This window comes from Sabethes cyaneus, chromosome 2, assembly GCF_943734655.1.
Source record: "Sabethes cyaneus chromosome 2, idSabCyanKW18_F2, whole genome shotgun sequence".
Taxonomy (NCBI): domain Eukaryota; kingdom Metazoa; phylum Arthropoda; class Insecta; order Diptera; family Culicidae; genus Sabethes; species Sabethes cyaneus.
Genome location: NC_071354.1, coordinates 245,185,971 through 245,206,276, shown reverse-complemented (window position 1 = coordinate 245,206,276; position 20,306 = coordinate 245,185,971). Strand labels below are relative to the sequence as shown.

At 40.2% G+C, this 20,306-nt stretch overlaps 1 protein-coding gene across 5 annotated transcripts in view; it reads left to right on the top strand.

Annotated features, from left to right (window-relative positions):
* The first annotated feature begins 15,695 nt into the window (after positions 1–15,695).
* The window catches only part of LOC128738769 (uncharacterized), a 96,744-nt gene continuing 92,133 nt past the window's right edge, over positions 15,696–20,306 (top strand). For 4 of the 5 annotated variants that reach the window (XM_053834126.1, XM_053834127.1, XM_053834123.1 and 1 more), the window contains exons 1-3: positions 15,696–15,952; positions 16,020–16,324; positions 17,982–18,152. In XM_053834126.1, coding sequence (XP_053690101.1) covers positions 18,028–18,152 — 125 coding nt within the window. In that variant the 5' untranslated portion in view covers positions 15,696–15,952; positions 16,020–16,324; positions 17,982–18,027. Of the gene's footprint in view, positions 15,953–16,019; positions 16,770–17,981; positions 18,153–20,306 lie in introns of all 5 variants that reach the window. The other variant, XM_053834125.1, reaches the window with a different exon arrangement.

Below are 20,306 nucleotides of genomic sequence, written 5' to 3'. Positions count from 1 at the left end.
ACGTTTTTGCAAAGGATCGCAAATCTCTTAGACCTTTACTTGCTAAGTTATCGCATATTCAAGCTTTTTTTCCTTAACTTTACAAGCCAAAAGCGATAACTTTGTAAGAAAAGGTCCTAGAGATTTGAAATCTTTTGCAAAAACGTCTATTTTGAGTCTTTCAATAATTGCCTTAAACTATATATTCTTGTAAAATGCAACGAACATAAGTTAAGTATGAAAAACAAATTTTAAAAGAATTTCAAAGGAAAATACTCTATAGCTTTGCACTCGATAGAGATAGAAATGTCATTTCTTTAGCAAAGTTGTTTGCCTTTATATTTTCTATAACTTTGCCGAAGAAACCTACTAACTATCTATTTACTAACACAAAATAATGGACGTATATCGAGCCTTTAGCGAACGCGAAACACATTTCTCACCGAAAAAGTCAACAAGTGTAACATATAGAACTTTACGGTGACAAACCCCAACAAAACATGAAACGTATGCTTGCCATACCCTCATTTGGGTGGTTGGGGACAAGCGAAACCCATACAAGTTTATAGTACTCGACTAGAGCTTTAAGATGAAGTACGGATTTCATAAATCCACTTGCCCCATTTTACCCCATGAGTTCGTGAAGCTATGAAAATTTAAAGCTTGAATAAGCGATAACTTAGCATGTGAAGGTCCAAGAGATTTGCGGTCTTCTGCAAAAAACGTGTATTTTGAGTGCTTCGATAATTGTCTAGAACATTGTATTCTTGTAAAAGGCAATTAACAAAAGCTAAGAATGAAAAACCAATTTTTAATTTTTTTCCCAGCGTATATCAATATATGAAAATCATCTTAAATGTCTCTAAATAAAATCGAAATCGTACACAAAGTTTATTAAATCGCACCCGAGTTTATATGCAACCGGGCTCTGTAGCCGCAAGGTTACCGAGTCTGCTTTGACAAGCGAATGGTCATGGGTTCGAATCTTAGTAGAATCAGGCCATTCGATGTCAAAGTGACTTTAGCATGGGTTTATTCTCAGGCCCCTCATCGCCCTTCCTTCATGCTGAGTTCTATATTATCCCGATATGGCCTATTGACAGTGCAAAAATGAGACCCTTGTAGTAAAAATGCACTGGTTTGCTACGCCAGGGATGACTATAATTGGGGACTGTGCGCTGTCATGTGGAACGAGGTGGATAAAGTAGAGTAAAGCATTGAAAGAAGGGTACCCAATTACACACAAGCACGCATAAAAAAAAGAAATTCAATAAGCATATCGCTCACTCAATAGCGACTATAGCTAAAATAAATGCAGTGCGGGTTATACAACAAACACCCGGGCGATATCACAATAGATCTAACTTACTTACTGGTCGCAGTGATGAGTCCATACAGGAAAAAAAAAATATGCAACCGTACAAAATGGTCATCATGGACTGCTTTACATACGATCTTCATCACAGAATTGTATAGCATTGGGGAACTAATTATGTTGAATCGGATCTACGTATATCGCCTCCAAAATAGTACGCATATGCTGGTTTCGTGCGTCTAATGCGATTTTTCAAGATATATATCGGTATATATTTCTCATTTTTCACTTTGATATACGTACGAAAATGTTAGCTGGGCGTTTGCTTATCAATTTAAAGCTCTGGTACCTTTCTACGATTCGTTCTTTGATAAAATTGCCGATTTAGTTTCGTTACAATTCAATTAAACATACCGTTTTGGGTGTTGGATTAGTATCTGAAAACTGCACTAATTCATACATCACGCATAGCACACTAGATCACTAGATCATATGATTTGACGATCCCTCCTAGAGAACTCAGCAACGGACATGAGAGTGTACATATATTTCCCCCTTTCCAGAATTGCTAACATATTCTGTGTTTGTGGCCGGCGGCCTAATTGGCACTTGAAGTCTCGGAAGATTGCACTCCAACTAGGACAGCATGTCCTTCGCAAGGGGAGAAGTGTGTTTTGCAACGAATCAAGCGTAGGCATACCAAACCATGACACAGATTTATTCACGAAGCAAATGAAAAACTTACACTAACAATCAATACTACTGCTCTGCTAGCCAGTACCTGCGTTTCGAGTTACTAGTTAGTCTGGTGTATGTTTACCTTTCGAAGGGGAACTGCATGTCACATTCTTCGGATAGCAGGTGGTGCCGTTGAACTTGAGCAATTATACAATCGGCGAGTCGCAACTTCGCCTAGGTAAACAAGGTGCCATCCGCTGTGGCGGTGAAACCCGAATACTCAAACGTGATTTTCGAATCCATTAACAGGTAAAACTATTAAGCTAAAGCAACTTAAATCAATGAGCAGGTTTTAAAAATTTTTAATTGCCGGTACTGTTGCTGTAGAAATATTTAAAAGCTCGCAAACATGAGATGATTGTACAGCTTCGGTGATTTTTTTTCTTTAATCAGGCGGGGATTTTTTTTTGCGTACCTTGAACAAGCTATAACCTCCGTCGTTGGAGACTGCTTAAAATGCGATGGTTGTCCGTCTGGTTAATGAATTTTGTTTTCAACTGGTCTTCCTATTTCCACTATCACTTGAGCAAATCATTTTATTACAGTTGTGCTATAAAAAATCATTCGATTACGACTCTTGTGGTATAAACCGCTTTTAATTAGCCTTTGCTTTGAAGCTCACTCTTATCAAAGAACCACGTTTCTTCGCCAGTCACCGAACGTTGCCGATAATTATGCTCACGCCATTCATAGCCCCACTCAAAGTAAATAAGCTTAAACTTCTGTTGATTGACAGTACAAAGTTGTAACACAGTAAGATATAATTCGCTCGGAACCGACTTGTAATAATCGACAATTCACTGTCTTATCAGCGACAATAAAATGCAACACCCTCAATAGCTTGTATCATTAAAACAATCACGGACTTTGGCAATTCACTAATCCAAGCGGAGTCAACAGAAACTTGAGGAATTCTTTCGCAGTCAGCACTTTGAAATTTTTTTTGTCTTATTCGACCAAACTTAACAGGAAATATCACTGAGAAACGACAACGAATAGTGCGCCAAGTAGCGGAAAACACGTGCAGACCGAACGACGAATGGAACGCGAGTGACGACGATTCGCACAGCCGTACCGATAAACCCGTAGCAACCCTCGGCTGAGTGTATTCGAACGAACCGTCAGGATCCTAGCGAACGGACTGGTCGGATGCTGCAAACGGGACCTCTACTGCGAGGAGCACGTGCTGACTGAAGGCGAGCGTCCAAACTCCAGCGCGGTGCACGAGCGAATGTTTTGATCAATCTTATCACGGGCAGTCAGTGTGGCCAGCCAGCAGAATATCGGGGATCACCAACAGCCAGCAACAACTGCTGCCGAAAGATTGTTTACTCACTCACGCCAAAACAAAAACCGATGAGAATCATCTGCCGATAGTATTTCACTCTCACTGTCAGTCAACAATATTGCCATCGTTAGTAAAAACGTGTTTTTCTACTGAATTCACCACCAAAGCTGTCCGTTTTTTTCCTACTTAATACGGCTCGTAATATGCCTGAATGGATGCAAACTGTATAGCTGCAACATCCACGGAAGGCACCCCGCCAGCCTGAAGGTAGAGACTGCTGACGTTAACCGTCCCCGCTGAGCAACACTTCGCAACTGCCGATTCTCTGCAGTAACCAAAGCAACCGAACCGAAGCTTTAAACCCTTAGTAGTCTATGATCAGAAATTTTTCTGTTAAATTTTATTTTGTTACCTTAGAACCTTAGTTAACTACGACAAAAAATTTTAGATACTTTTGCAGTCACCTTGAACCAACTACTAAACAAATTTCACCCTCAGCATAATTTTCACAGCATCCAGATCACATGGTACCAAGCAAGTAATCGAATCCCATGGTTGTCATAACCATGCGCACAACTAGGCAACAGCTCCCCGGCTGCGGAAGCGGCGGCAGAATTGTTCTCTCCGAAAGACGCGCCAGAAAGGATAGCAGAGCAGCAGCGTGGGAACTCGAACCAAGACGCCCGCAACCAAGACGACCCTTCAACAATTCTGTAGCACTCTCTGACATCCCCCCCGTAAGAAGAGGTTATGTTTGTGCTAGCTCTTTTGTGCCGTGTATTCCGCACCGATTCGTTCGGTCGTACACCGATTCATTCATTCATTCATACAGCGAGCCAACCGAACCGACCGACGACGGACGGGACTAGCAGCACAGCATCGCATGCGATATCACGTGCGTGATAAAAATAAACGCGTCCTTGCTTCCCACCACCTCACTCCAGCCAGCTCCCAGAGGGAGCTTCTGGTGATGACGCCAAAGCGTCTGGCCAAGAGGAGCAAACCGCTCTCAATTTCGGTGTGCCTGGCGTACTATTTAACACCAGTAAATTAGTCTCTCACGCCATTCTGGATTCAGTGTTATGCACAGCTTTCATAACCGTTAGAATTACAAATCCCCCTAACTAACGGGAAAAAGTTGAAAGTTGTTAGTAAATATGTCCCAAACTTACTGGCAAAAGTTTCTTCACAAAGCACTTTCAGTTGGGCGCACTCAAGTTCAACTGCGGATGGTTAAGCTTCTATCAACAAATAATTGAACTCGGAAGCGCCATGCTAGAGGACCATAACTGTAACGAGTTTCCGTCTATTTATAGCAAAACAACTATTAAAAATCGTGAAAACTCGCACAAATTCTGATGGGGGAAAAGCATGGAATGTGACCCCTTTTATAAGCAGGAAAGGAACACTAAAATGAATCTATCTGCGAGCGTCGGTGCACAAAAAAATGGACACGTAGTTTTTTTTTTACTCGGAATTGAAGGATAGTCAGAAAGGAAAAACATAATTGCTCAAGTAAGCTAGAAATGATTTGGCTCTACAAGTAGAAAGTTGAGTTACGGTTTCACTGACCCAAATTCCATTCAAACTATTTCTAGGATTGCGAATGATTTTAAGCTCCATCAATTTTAAGTGGTAAAAAAGCTTCCGGATAACTTTTCTTGTAAGGAAAGATAAGCCAAAAATGAAATAAATAAACTGAATTGCTTTCACTTAACTTCATTTATCACATGATTTAAACAAACAATTTTATCCTTCAATCTGAATTAAACTAAATGTTTTTTTTAACAGCTTAAAAATTCTTTGACGGCATCAGGAATGTTCAAGAAAACGAAAAGGTTACCGTATTCCGATCGTTTTTTCTCGTTTTTCTCTTATGGCAGTTTTAATGACCAATTTTGGTCTTAAATGCCAGCATAAGAGTGTAATAAAACCCAAATTGTTACCTTGGTTTAGAGCCCCGAATTTCGTACGATTCTACAAAACAATTCGAGGTTGTGTGAATAGTTGCTTCAAATCAAATAATATCTTCAAACGAAAAGAGATCACAGAACGCAAGTTGTTATTTTTCGCTATTAATTTTTGACGGAGGAGGACAAATAAAGAAAACTATTGATTCTGAAGTGTGCACTATTGACAAATAAAAATAATAAAGCATTGTTTAACTAAAAATCCTCACTATGTTATTGGTTGCAAAATTATTGGTTACAAGAACAAGAACAAGAACAAGAACAAGAACAAGAACAAGAACAAGAACAAGAACAAGAACAAGAACAAGAACAAGAACAAGAACAAGAACAAGAACAAGAACAAGAACAAGAACAAGAACAAGAACAAGAACAAGAACAAGAACAAGAACAAGAACAAGAACAAGAACAAGAACAAGAACAAGAACAAGAACAAGAACAAGAACAAGAACAAGAACAAGAACAAGAACAAGAACAAGAACAAGAACAAGAACAAGAACAAGAACAAGAACAAGAACAAGAACAAGAACAAGAACAAGAACAAGAACAAGAACAAGAACAAGAACAAGAACAAGAACAAGAACAAGAACAAGAACAAGAACAAGAACAAGAACAAGAACAAGAACAAGAACAAGAACAAGAACAAGAACAAGAACAAGAACAAGAACAAGAACAAGAACAAGAACAAGAACAAGAACAAGAACAAGAACAAGAACAAGAACAAGAACAAGAACAAGAACAAGAACAAGAACAAGAACAAGAACAAGAACAAGAACAAGAACAAGAACAAGAACAAGAACAAGAACAAGAACAAATTAACAAATTACTGAAAAAAAACAATACCTTCTATCTGAAGTCCACGTAAATGCACGCATACTAATGCAAACTACGTTGAATTCTCGTAAATAATACGGGAAAAGTTGGATGAAAATATTCACATAACTTTTCCCATCATTTCGACGTGAAAACTATTTTGAGTGCACTAAAAGTGAATTTAATAGCGCTTAACTTCGAGACCGTGAGGTAGTGTACAAAGCGGCTCTTATCGCAACATATGGCAACTATTTGCAGAGGATTCAGTCATCCATCAAACAGGACCCTTCGTGTGTCTAAAACTTTGTTAAGAAACGCAAAACCGGCAAAAAACTGTTTCTTCATCGGTCAAATTCGAGGAAACAACTTCTGACTCGAGTTCTGAAGCAGCCAATGTAGTGAAGCATCATCAGTCCAGAACTGAACTGCTTCGAGCATATATCGCTCCGTAATATCAGTCTATCACTAGTGCAGTTTCTATAGCAGCAGCTCGGAAAGCACTTGAAGAACTCGACGGATCGAAAGGAGCTGGAACAGACCGGAATAGAGCGTACCTCCAGTGTTTTTAAGGAACTGCGCTATTTCGTTTGCAACGCCAATTACCACTGTTTTTTTACCGCGCACTCAGTAGCAGATCATTCCAAGTTGCATAGAAAATGGCGTGCATAGTGCCAATTCATTAGTCCGAAAGTTTACAAATCGGCTAACAATTATACATGCCAGTAGCGTCGGTCATCTCTTAACAGCCAGCGTGAATTTAAAAAGCATCGTTCAACAACCTCAAATCAAGCTAAGTTACAGCGATATCACGTGAGTTAGAATCTGTACATAGCCTAAATTACTGCCACAAACAATCGCACAAGTCTTGATTGTTTAACCAACTGAATACGATTGACTGTGCTCAGCATTGCCGATGATTGCCGACAAGACGACGCACCAAGCTGCTCATACCGTTCGTTGCAACGGCAGCACAATGTATTCCTGCCGAGATAGTATATTGCTATATATTATATATGGTATCCCAAGTAGCACACTTTAGGTCCATTTAGTTGAAGCAACCGGATTACGACTGAAATTAGTTATAATTCACGTTAACATTCACATAGTTCACATAGTTAAAACAACTAGTTTGTAACAACCGTGCTAGTAGGGATATTATTGCATTATTACTTAGTGGAAATGTAATAGAGTTAACTCATTATGGGATAGAGCTGTTGCCATTCAGTGTGGAAGAATCTACGCTTGTCTCAGGACAGTTAGAGCTACTGCATCGGAACTACCAGTTCGTACTAAACTGCAGTCATTCAAATCTCTTGTCTATCCGCACTTTTTATATGGTGATGCAATATCCCTAGCAGCCACGTGAGTTTTATTGTACTCTTATGACGGTTTCCAAGGCCAATTTTGGTCCTAAATACCATCAGAAGAGCGTAATAAAACCCAAATTGTTGCTTGGGATGGATCGGTATAACTGGAACATTGCATGCGAAGCTTGAAGTTGCACTTAATAACTGAATTCGTTTTATATATGGTATATGGATGGATGGTAAATGGTTGAATAATGCGCTCCAGAACCACCATGAGGTTCCACAGCCTCTTATTCAGCAACTCCTGTCTCGACCTTCTCGTGGCACCATCCGGGACACGTTCCTTAGTGGAAATCGGACAACTGGTGGAAAGTAGGGTCGTATGCGGACAGTGAAGGGGGCACTCATGCGAAGGCTGAAGTGTAAACTCTCCGCCTGCAGGACGGTTCTCTTGACTCCCAGGAACCAAAGCAGAGGTCGAAAGCCCCTAAAGGAGATGGTTGTAATAGCTGTTATCCATGGCTATTATGTAAATACTTGAATGGATAAAAAACTTGAATCCAAGGTGTGACGCGACCCGTGCCGAGGAATGAATGGTGGAGGGGATTCTTTAAATTCTCTCGCCGCAACGGAGCCTGTGGAGTACCAGGGCTCCCTCCACAGCAATTTGCCCTTGCTGCATCAAGCCGGTCACTGATGCAGTGGACGATTTCTTACCGTGCAAGCTCTCGCTGCCGAAAAACAAAGAAACGAATGAGGTGGAGAGGAGAGTAGGGGAGGAGCAGGACTTGAACGATGCGCTAGCAGGGGTCTGATCCTCGTCTATCCTCAACACGCCGACTCGTTGTGAGTCGACAAACGAATATGTGGCTCCAAAACTTTCTACTCACGGGTCGAGATTCACTCTGCCTGATCTCTGACTGTGTGCTGGAGGGTGGACTGAAACAAAAGGAGAACCGAACAGTTATGGCCAGTAGGATAGCTGTACAATCGCTCAAACAATCTAAATAAATATATAACGTCGAGTATCCACCCCTAGGTTACTCAAAAGTTGCCGAGGCTCAATAAAAGAGATCTCAGCAAGCTTACCGGTCTTGTGACAGGATGTTGTCCGAGTAAATATCATCTTCGGAATCTCAGTTTTGTACAAGATGATATTTAACCTCGGAACCCTTGCTCTGCAATCGTGGAGCACAAATAGTGCGCAGACTGCAATATCTCAAAAAGGGGAGATCTGGTTGGCGTCGCCGATCAGGGTACTAGGTTCATAAACATAGTCATCCCTGATTGGCACATGTCTCGCTCCAGCTACCAGCCTGTCACTTCCTCAATAAGTGATAGGTAAGCCTGAAGCGCATAGTAAAATAATAAAACGGGACATACCACAATAGTTCAACATAATGGACGCAGTGGTACGAGTACCCAACAGAGGAGAAGAAGATAAATGGTATAGACTAATGCGTCAGTCGCCAAACTACTTGTTCGAAAGGCTTGTTTCTTTCCACGGCAGTAGAACATATAATCTAACATATATGTATAAGATCCACCTCCTATGAAAGATCCTTTTTTGTAAGAAATGTGGTCCTCTGGAATAGTTTAGATAGGAGCTTTTTGGCAACCATGAACAGAAGTAATGGCTGGTGTAAACAGCAGAGGAAAAAATAAATTTAGTTAGCGTCCGCTTGGTGTTAAACTATTAAAAAAGTGTTAAGCATATACAGCAGAGAGCGGTGAATTGCCAGTTCATTTGGGATTCCAGCGATAACGGCTACAAGAAGGAATTACGCCAAAGGAAGTATCAATACTTTTCATTATATTTGACTCCATTCCATTTCAGCTTGTTCCCTACATTTCTTACTCGAATTCGCGATGGTTGCTGGCCAACCGTTTCGTTGCCTGTTGGGGGGCTGCGGTTGACTCAATTACTGTTCGCTGCGACTTTATTTTTGCTATCATTTTGCTTGTGTTTGGTCAGTAATGATCACTATAGCTAGCAAATTTAAATACACCATTCTCGGTTAATGGAGAACAGTGCGCTTATGCTTTCAAGTTTTCATGATTTGAGACCTGAGACAATGACTCATGAGCGGCTCAAGTGGTTACACTGTGTCGATAGTGGTTTCTGTAGGTACATACAGATGTTGCTGAAATGCAGATGATTCCGATTTTGTGGATTTGGTACCGATTTGGTGTGGATTTGAATTCGGGTATTATGAAATTCGTGCGGATCTCTTGAGGATGTGTTTGAATTTTTACTGGTTGTTTTCGGAGTGTTTTGGTTTAAATTGCGAACTGTTTTTGTCCTGTTCCAATTTTCCACTGCAATTTCTTTCGCAATGCGGCCGATTTTACTGATGATTTTACTTATTCAAAGTGTGTTAGTATTATGCATTTTATATTGTTAATCTAAGCAGTATAAGGACTGTATCGAAAAGTCTTTAGTAACATCTATCCGTGAATAAAAATGAAACACGATTATTGTTTCAATTTTTGTTTTCGGTTTATTAAAGATCAGTACGATTTGCACGATAACATGGCTTACATTAGCCAAAATATTAGGTTCTAAAGAATGAGTGCACTTTTGATGAAACTCCTCCCAGCAAATTCTGCACAGGAGTGTGTGCTGTGTTACTCAGCATAAGAAGTTAGAACTTTTTTCGTTGTTCAATTTGAGAATTTCCCGCATGTTGGAAGAGCCAGTACAGTAGGCTCAATCGAAGCAGTGAATCTCATTTCATTAGCGTATTCTGTTATTATTTCATTCGCGCTTTGATTGTTTCCAAAACTGGATGTTTACCTATCAGCTGAAAATTTTTTGAATCAAATTCTCACTGAAACATGTTCCTGGATTGACCAATCTGAATCAACTCGTGACTACCAAAATATGTTGCAGAAAAGCATTATTAAAATATAATTGTACAGTTTATTCTATCTATAGTCTGGGTCATCACCGTGACACATAAACAGCATGAGCATGAGAAACAAAGCACAATGGTGTTAGAAATTCAAATCAGAAATTGAGGCTTTTTTATGTTTTCTATGTTTATCTGTTTTGAATGCATTTTCATGAAATTCAACTCTCTCCTCGGTGCAATTTTTGTTTTAAATCGAAATGTTCTAAATTTGTTTTAAAATTAAATATAATATAGCCATATCGGCCTTAACAACAAACCGAGTCGATTAAATAATTACCATTCATTTAGTTCCCTTCCAAAGACAGTAATACGGTTGCCGACTGCCACAGGTCAAAGATGATCTGAAATTGTTATTTTTTTAAAGGCCTTAAGGTCGTGCGCGTGGTTTACGTGGGTACATTCTATGCATCGGGAAAAATAGCTCCTGAATTCAAGGCCTTGCCTCCGAGGGGTTTCTAGCAAGGCGTATAAGTGCGTGCGTATAACCGGGGACTACTTTTGTAACCTTTTACGTCTTGGTTGAGTAATCAATGGTAATCAGTGTGATAATCAATGATAGTCTTGGGTAATCATTGGTAGCTATTGTTAAATTTTGATGATCGCAGGAGTATGGTTGCCGGAAACTAATGGTATTCAAAAGTAATCAAGGGTGGCTTCTTTGGAGGTGCGTAGTAGTCGGGGCTGTTGGAGGCCCCTTGGTCCCTGCTTTCGCCCATTTATTGTACTTTCGAAAGCTTATTGCAGAGTTTTTTTTATCGTGGATATGAAAATATAGCAAAACTCCCTACGGCCGGCTGTTTGGCGTTCAATTTGCTACTAATAATGACAATATGTATCGGTAAGGGCCCAACAATATTTCGACTGTTGGTTTAAACTATCGCTAAACATAAATCTGTCGACATAACTAAATTATCTTAAACAAGTTTTTCGAAACGGTCGGCTCAATAAAGGTCGAATATAAGAATAACGCTAAAAAAATAAATATAAAAATACATAATAATATCTTTATAAAAAAACAACCGATCACATCACTTATCAAGGTGAATCCCGATCCAACGAAATCTACCTTACTAACAAAATTCAACTCCTTCCTGTAATCTTTGCTGGGATGCAGAGGTTAACACGGTCCCTAAAACAACAAAGATTACACTAACACTCCTTCCCCAATCCCACCTGATTGCAAGGACGTGGCCGGCGCAGTTATTGATCCTTCATATATCGAGTCACTGAATTTTGCACAGTGAGAATGACCGGTCACTCCCAACCACATTCGTTTGATTCATTGTGCAATTACACTGATTCGGATCAATCGCTGAGTGCAACCATTGATATGTGCAATCAGTCTAAGCTAAGCTAAGCTAAGCTAAATGTGGTCCTCTGGAATAGTTTATCCACTTAGTTAAAACGCTGAGTTGAAGCAATGTTCAAAAAAGGCTGCTTAACGTATTTTAACTACTGATATGTAGATAACAAAATATTATAAGTTAGAATGACAATTAAAACGCTTTGATAGTACCATAAGTTGACAATTAAAACGACGAATGTCTTACTTACTTACTTTTACTGCGACAATCCGCTTATCGAATCCATGCCGAATTCAGGAGCCGTCTCCACATTACTCGGTCATGGGCTGCCACTCTCCAGTCGCCCCTAACACCCGCTGTTCTAGCATCCTCGTCAACAGCGCTCATCCAACGGGTACGGGGTCTGCCTCGAAGTCGTCGGCCTCTGTCGGGTTCTCTGCTAAATATTGTTTTTGCTGGTCTCTCATCCGGCATCCTTTCTACGTGGCCAGCCCACTGTAGCCTGCCGTATTTTAGTCGCTTCACAATATCCGCATCTTTGAACACTTGGTATATTTCATGATTCATGCGCCTGCGTCACACTCCTTCGTCTAATATGCCGCCAAGAATTGATCGCAGGATCTTACGCTCGAAAACGCCAAGAGCTCGTCGGTCGCTCTCTTTCAACGTCCACGCTTCGTGGCCGTAGAGTACCACCTGGAGAATTAGCGTTTTATAGAGCGCGAGTTTTGTACGGAGTTGTAGGCTACGGGACCTCAGCTGGCTACGTAATCCGTAGAAGGCCCTGTTGGCAGCCGCTTTCCGCCTTTCTACTTCACGGCTCACATCGTTGTCACATGACACTAACGTACCAAGGTAAACAAATAAGCCCTATCCTCGCAGCTTCCTCCTTAAGATGCGTGTACGCTTCTTCCACAGCTCTACGGTAAACACTGATGATATTGATGTCGTCCGCGAACCCTAGGAGCATATGAGATTTCGTGATGATGGTACCGCTTCTCTGCACGCCGGCCCTTCAAATAGCACCTTTCAATGCAATGTTGAACAGCAAGTTCGATAGTCCGTCACCATGCTTCAAACCATCTAACGTCACAAACGAGTCCGTTGTCTCACCCGGTATCCTGACGCTTGACTTTGAACCATCAAGGGTCGCACGTAACAGCCTAATCAGTTTTGTTGGAAAACCATGTTCAAGCATAATCTGCCACAGCTCGTTTCGTTTAACTGAATCGTACGCCGCCTTGAAGTCTATAAACAGATGATGAGTCTGCAAGTTGAATTCCCGGAATTGATCAAGGATCTGTCGCAAGGTGAACATTTGGTCCGTCGTGGAGCGTCCTTCTCGAAAACCGCGCCAACAAAGGTTTTCTGTAACGGCCTCATTATGAGAAACAGGATGCGGGAGAGAATTTTGTATGCAGAACTGAGGAGAGTAATACCTTGATAATTGCTGCATTCGAGTCGATGGCCCTTTTTGTCCCTTTTTGCCCGACGAATGTCTGACGTCAATAATTATACAGACAAATAAATATTTATTTATTTACTTTCTTCAATGGGGCTTTCAACCAGTGGTTGGTTCGCCCCATAAATAAATATTGCGCGAGGCATGTTCTGATACTAAGATAAGCCCTGTACCAGGGGCCATATACTTTATTCAACAATGATTTGTCTAAGATAAATATTTCATTTGTCTAAGGTCGAACTGGACCATTCAATTTTATACCATACAGAACCATGTTATTTGCCAATGGTAGTACCGAACCATTTTAATTAAATGTCATACAAAATCATTTTATTCACCAACGGTCGTACTGAACCTTTTCATCCTTCTATGGTCATACCGAACCATATACTTCATTGAACACTGATCGTGCCAAATCTTTTTACTTATCAATGATCATATCGAACCGTTTAGTTCTTATATGGTCTTACCAAACTATTTTAATTAAATGCCATATAGAATCATTTTATTCACCAATGGTCATACCGAACCATATACTTCATTGAACAGTAATCGTACCGAATCATTTTACTTATCAATGGTTGTTCCGAACCATTTGATTTATCTATGGTCGTACCGAACAATTTCATTTCAGTGGTCTAGAGGTGCGTTTAGACTGGCAATATGTGGCATGCAACCATTGGAATAATACTTTATATTCCAACCTATATAAAAAAACCTACACACTTAAAAAAAGTGCCGAAGTCAGCAAAATTTTGCCGAGATTTGGACAGCCGAGCGTTCGGTAAAATTTTTTATGATGCCAAACGTTAGTAAAGATCCGTAAACGTCGAATAGCAAAACTGAAATTTTTAATATTTTTTTGAAACGATGATTCTACAATTGATGAAGGGACGGTAAGGGAAAGTAATGAAGAAGGATTTTTTCCGGGAATGAAGGGGAAGGGTGGAAAGGAAGGGGGGGGGGGGGTAATAGGTAGCTATGCTTAACAAGTTGTCGTTGTGACTCCTATCTTTTGTCCAATGCTGGAAGGTGCATGGGTCGAACCAAGCTGTAATCAGAGATTATAACCGGAAATTTTTACCGAGCGCTCGGCTGTCCAAATCTCGGCAAATTTTGCTGAGTTTTTTAAGTGTGTAGCTTACATAGAACGGATTCAAGCTGACAACGGTATCGGATGTGTTGAATTGTTAAATATTATTTGTTTTGATTATGTTTTAGCATCAGACAGCCAATACCAGGCAGGCATTTGATGCGAAATTGTGAAAACGGTTAGTAATTTCATTTTGTAAAATCGTTTCGCATTTGCTGCCTTTTTTATGTGAGCAACGAAAATATGACGTCATGTCAGCCACCTGCATGCAACTTGTTCCGAACTGTTATCCGATGTTTTACATGCAACTATGACAACGTAACCTAAATGTATAGGTGACAACTAGCAACACGTCGCTTTCCACATGTTGCCAAAAAACCAGTCTAAACGCACCTTAAATCACCCCTAACGATCTTACAGGTGATAAATATTTTCTAAATTGCAAGATTCAGATAAAAATGTGGCTATTTCGGATTAGCTCCAAACCGTAATCAAACTGTTCACAAAGGAGGGTAATAAATCGCGGGCAGAAGGAACCAATTTGCTTGTTGAGCACTGACTAAAACTATTCGAGTCCGAGGAATACTTGCGGCTATTGGGATAGCTTTTACGGAAAGAAAAGAACGAAGCGAACTGACCTACTTCTTTTAAAAATAATTAGTGGTATAATAACTTCTCGCTTACTTGTGCACCCGGATTCTCAATAACATCAATAGATAAATATAGCCTTCACAACATTGTTTCAACTTCCCTCTGTTCCACTGCCTGGACTATGAAAACAACTTCAAAAAGTTTTCACTTGTAAATTTATCCGAGTAGTTGAACTGGAATAGAATAATGAGCCGCAGGTAAAAATATAAACAATCCGACAAGCGCAGTTGCCCGTATACCTACGAAAAAAGAAAAAGGAGATGCACATTAAAAGTGTGCTTCACTCAGTCAGCAGAGCCTTCTTCTTAGCTACCGGTTCAGCGCAGCAGCAGCGGGCACCGGGCGACGACGAAACCGGGAAACTTCAAGCGTGCACTTGTTCACACGAGCTTTACCTCGCCTCTCGGCCGCTCCAAGTGGGTGGGTGGTTAAGCAGCTGGAAAGTATGTACACACACATCTTCTGGCAAAACGTGAAGCAGAAACAAACAACCAATTTTCCCACGCTTAGTCACGTGCTTTTTTTTTTTTTGAATTGGAACTCGGCCTTTGAAGGTTAGTTCAGTTGTGTGCACCTTACGGGTGAATGCCGTGAAAGAACTTTTCAATATCGTTTGTGGGTTTGTTGGCCAAGGAAGTATGGTGCTTACTTAGAGTCAGCTGTGTGAAACTGAAAAGACGAATCGTTCGTTAGTTGTATTGAAGCTTAGGCCACTGTTCAGAATGTGGCACATCAACGATTGCTTAGATGGTTTGCTAATTACGACTTGCAGTTTCAATAGCAGGCAATTGCAAACAAACATAAATACAGCAATGAAATAAAAACTCGCAGCTACGTGCATCTATTATCTATATCACACGAAACATGCCAAGTTCACTTGAGCATGCCAAAAACAAAGCTTGTCCCACGTGATAGCCGTATCCGAATGTTTTATCTGTTATCTTTTAGTCACTGCCGAGTGTTATTGTTTCTGAGCTAACAAATTTAAGATTCTCTCACGTCGACGGTCGACCGTTCCGGCCCGAGACCCGAACAATAGGCTGTAATCAACAATTTTTTTTACATTACTCAATATTATCTAGTAGTCCATAACGTACGGTGTTTGACAAACTTAGAACTGGTAGGTTATTTGTGTTTTTTGTTACTTAAACATTCGTTACTTAATTTTCAGTTTGCATCTGCATTAGATTCGGGTGTTTACATCATTAGCCCGAACGAGAAGCAAACAAACGCGGGGCAGATGGTGTGTGCAGCGAGTGTTTTTTTTTCAACTGCGGATCTTCATTTTCTTCTTGATTACTCTGTTAATTACACGTTTAGGCAGGAGTGAGAAAATGTAAACTGTTCTGTGTATCTCATTCGCACCGGAGCAACTGGCGTACGAACGGCGGCTGCTGTATGCCTCTGGCGATGCCAGTCGGTGTAAGATGCCCTCCACTCCATCAGTCAGTCAGTCAGCAATAGTAACTTCGAAACTGCAGCAGTAACCAAAGTAAGTTTATTTTCAACACTGAAAAGTTTGTGTCAGGTTTGTTGATTAGAGTTGGTTTTACGGCCAGTGCTTATTTACTTATACTCCAATACCAAGTTACAAGCGAGAAAGTAGTCCCAGAGTGGTATGCCAACAACAGTACGAAGAATAATAGTGCATTGAGTGAGAGTTCTGAAAATTAACACAAGTAGCTATATAAAGCAGTGATAATTAGCCAAATTTTGCGACGAAATCAACAATATGTAGTAGTCGACAGTCTGTGATAGCTCTTTGAGCGGCTTCAAGTAGGCCGAGCGCACGGGGGAGCTCGAGCTGTCAGTTTCGCTGTCGGTTTTCGTGTTCGTACATCTTCTTTTGATATGGCGCGTTTACTGGAAGAAGCGTGAACTGTTTAGTTATTATTTTGATACGAGGAAGTGTACATTGCTGATGGTCAACAGACAAGGTAACGCCATCGTCAGTTTGTAAGTGCCCATGTCCGCAGTGAGAGATAAAAATAAAACAAAATTGAAGTGTGAAATGTGGAAAGTAACGGCAAAGGCCGGAAGTGTGTATGCGAATGGAAACTGTGCTCATTTTCAATATCCCCAATTCAATAATCAATAAATAGCTTGAAAACTGTTGCAAATCTCAGTCGAAGAAGGTACCCGAAGCTTTTTGCAATTGAATCACAAAGTAAAAGGTTCGATAGTTCAACTATAAATCAAAGAATTTATGAAAAATGTGCCTGTCATGGTTATGTTCGGATTGTCCCTTGTAAGCGCTATAAGGCTAATGGCAGTATATTTTTCACAAAAGAAAAATGTCCTAAAATACAACATCTACAGTTTACATTGGGGTTTGATAAAACAAAAAGCTTCTTGTAAAAGCAAAAGTATACCGACAAATGACACAACACGGAGTGTAAAGTGAAATTGCAACCATTGGCCTCGATGTGCTCCGCGCTGCCTTCCATGTTTGGCCCTGTGCTATGCTCTGTGCTCAGCGCGAATTTTATTCGCAAAGTGAATGTACCTACGTCTTCGGCTGTGCTTGCCAAAGTTGCGCTAGCGTTCCGACCAGACCAGAAAGACCGAGTCTTAATCGTTTTACAAATTAGTGGTGACTGTGTGTGCATTTCGAGCTAAGCGAACATTGCCAATAGTGCAGAACCGATAAATCATGTAGTGTCATGCCAGGAAGTGGATCAACAAAACACGATTTTGTTGGATGGAATTCAATGATGGCTTAATAACGCTCTGCTCCAAGCTTCAATAGGTTCCAAACACTGTCAAGACTGTTAAAGAACCGATAAAAAACTTTTCCAAACCTTGCATATTGACCAGTTGGGCCAACCTTGCGGAGGACATCAAGTCACATTTTGTCGCTACACAAAATTAGCTTTATCTGTTGAAATATAGATTAGTGAGGATCTCGAAGGATTTGCGAAGGATAACTTAAATATAATGTAACATATGTGCTTTATTAAGATGAATAGTGATGAAAATATACGATTTGTGAGTGTTTTATACTGTTTAATGACAGAAATGTGCTTCCTTCTCGAACCATAGCATTAATACCTGAAAAAAACAACAACAGTTACCCACATTCATTCACCAAGAGAAGCATATACAACACAGTTTAAATCTAATTGGTTACTTTCCATCGGTATATACAGGTATTCCCGATAGAAATTGTGACATAAAATGAGGTAGATTGACATCATGAACAGCGGCAAAGTGCTCATAGATTTGGCTGAGTTCAGCGAAAAGCTGCAACAATACCGTCAGATACTAGAGCGTCTGAGGGATGAGCAAGAATCCTACAGTAGGATACGGGAACGGTTAAGGTAAGTGATTTATTTTAATTCAAACTGAAATGTATTCCACTTCATGTCATCCTTCCTATGGGATAGAACTGTATAGAAGATTAAAATAAGTTGCTCTAAAAAGAAGAGGCATGATAATTTTAGATTGCCTTTAGATAAGAAAGCTGAAATTTCCAAAATTTTCATAAAACATGCTAAACATCCATCTGCAGTGCAATTCCCGAAGGGGAGGAAAGTTGCTTTGCTTTGAAGCTTTTTTTTTCAAGCAGGATGAACAAACGGTTGCTAGTGGTTAGAATTTGTTTGCCAATGTGGCTTCTTAAATTGTAGACTATCGAAACTTGCAACCGTGCAAACAGAAGAAAGATAGATCAACAAGCAACTATGTTACTTTACTGTGCATTGTGGAAATACTCTTCTCATTGATGTGAAAATTTATCTCAAGTTGATAGAGTGTATAGCAGTTCTTAACATCGAAAACAATTTACAAATTCCAATAATCTAAAAGCGTTTGTTCTTGCCATTAAAATGCAATGAATGCAATGCTATAATAATGAAACTCTTTTAGCGTTTTTTTTTCTATGGGAACTAGCGTTCTTCACATGCGAGAATGGGAGATGATCGACAGATGCAAGTGAAACCGAGTCCAAACGATTATCACTTCAAAATTTAACCGGTGTGCCGCAAGGTTTTCACCTGAGACCATTCATGCTTATTTTGAAACAGATGATCTTTGACGACGCTTTCGACATACTATCTAATAGTGTTGAAAAGTCATCACTTGTGATTGAACACGCAATATATAATATAGGCTAGTTGCTTTTAACCCTCTAAACTATTGGTTGAGGTACTCTGTATCTGTCTTCGGAGCTCCGTCGTCGTCTAGATCGGGACAACTGTCCGTACAGCTCTCCACTTTTCCATTTGGTGAGAATAGGATCATCGAAGGCACTGCAGGTCCTCTATTCAGCGAGTCGCTGCCGAGGTTTAAGCTGTCCTCCATCTTTTGATTTCGGAGGAACCCTCTGACTCCATATTGTTGGGCTGCCGGTGCCAGAAGTTTAAGAATATTTAATATTGATAAATTATATAAAGTTTCACGAGTAGGTAAGGAACGGAAAGTCCGCTGCATCAGACCCCGCATGATGCAGTAAGGGCAAAAATAATGTGGAAGGCGTCCTGGTACCACACAGGCACCGTTCAGCACTCAGCACGGGGCACATGACACCTTAACTTAAGCTTAGCTCAAGGGTTTATCCATTCAAATCTTCACGTAATAGCCATGGATAAAAGCTATTGCAAACATCCTTCTTGCGGGGACTTTTAGGGTCCATAGCCGATGGCGATAGCTCTGGTTCTTGGTAGTATCAGTTTTATTCGGACAAGCTATGCAATGAATTATGCAACAGACATAATATGACTAACATTAGCATATGAGGTTGCACACATTGTAGATGGTTATATAATCGCATTATATACCTGGCTACGTCCGAAAAACCGCAGGGGAAGTGGGTAGGAATGTTAGTGATAGCATCTACTTTCGAAAGTACAGGGAACCCATACTACTTTCATAGATGTTACAGGAAAATAGATGATAGTAAACAAGCATAGGCAGCAAGATAAACAATAAGGATCATGAGGATTCAATAATACAGCATGTATATATAGTATATAATGAGTATAAATGGGCAATAATAGAACAATCTCACTAATAATCCATCGAGTGAAATATAATTGCGTCATTTGAATTTCCATAAGTTCATCTAATATCCAATAATTTAATTTTTCGTTCTGATATCCATGTGCATTATTTAAACTTGTTACGACCAAAGTTTTTCATTGTATCTTCATCTGTATTTTCATCTGGCGTGCCCCAAGGCAGCCATCTAGGGCCTTTGATATTTGTACTTTTCGTTAATGAGCTAAGCAGCCGTTTAAGCGCATCGAAGCTGATGACTTAAAGGTTTTCCGTGAAATCAAAACCATACTTGACTGTTGTACTCTTCAAAGCGATATTGATTATCTCTCACGATGGTGTACGCTTAATGGTATGCAAGTTAATGTCATACAATGTTGCGCCATATCATTTGGCCGACTACGCGAGCCCCTGCGTTACGAATACTCTATCGAGCAGAGACATGTACGCCGAGTAGTGATGCTAAAAACTCAAAATCT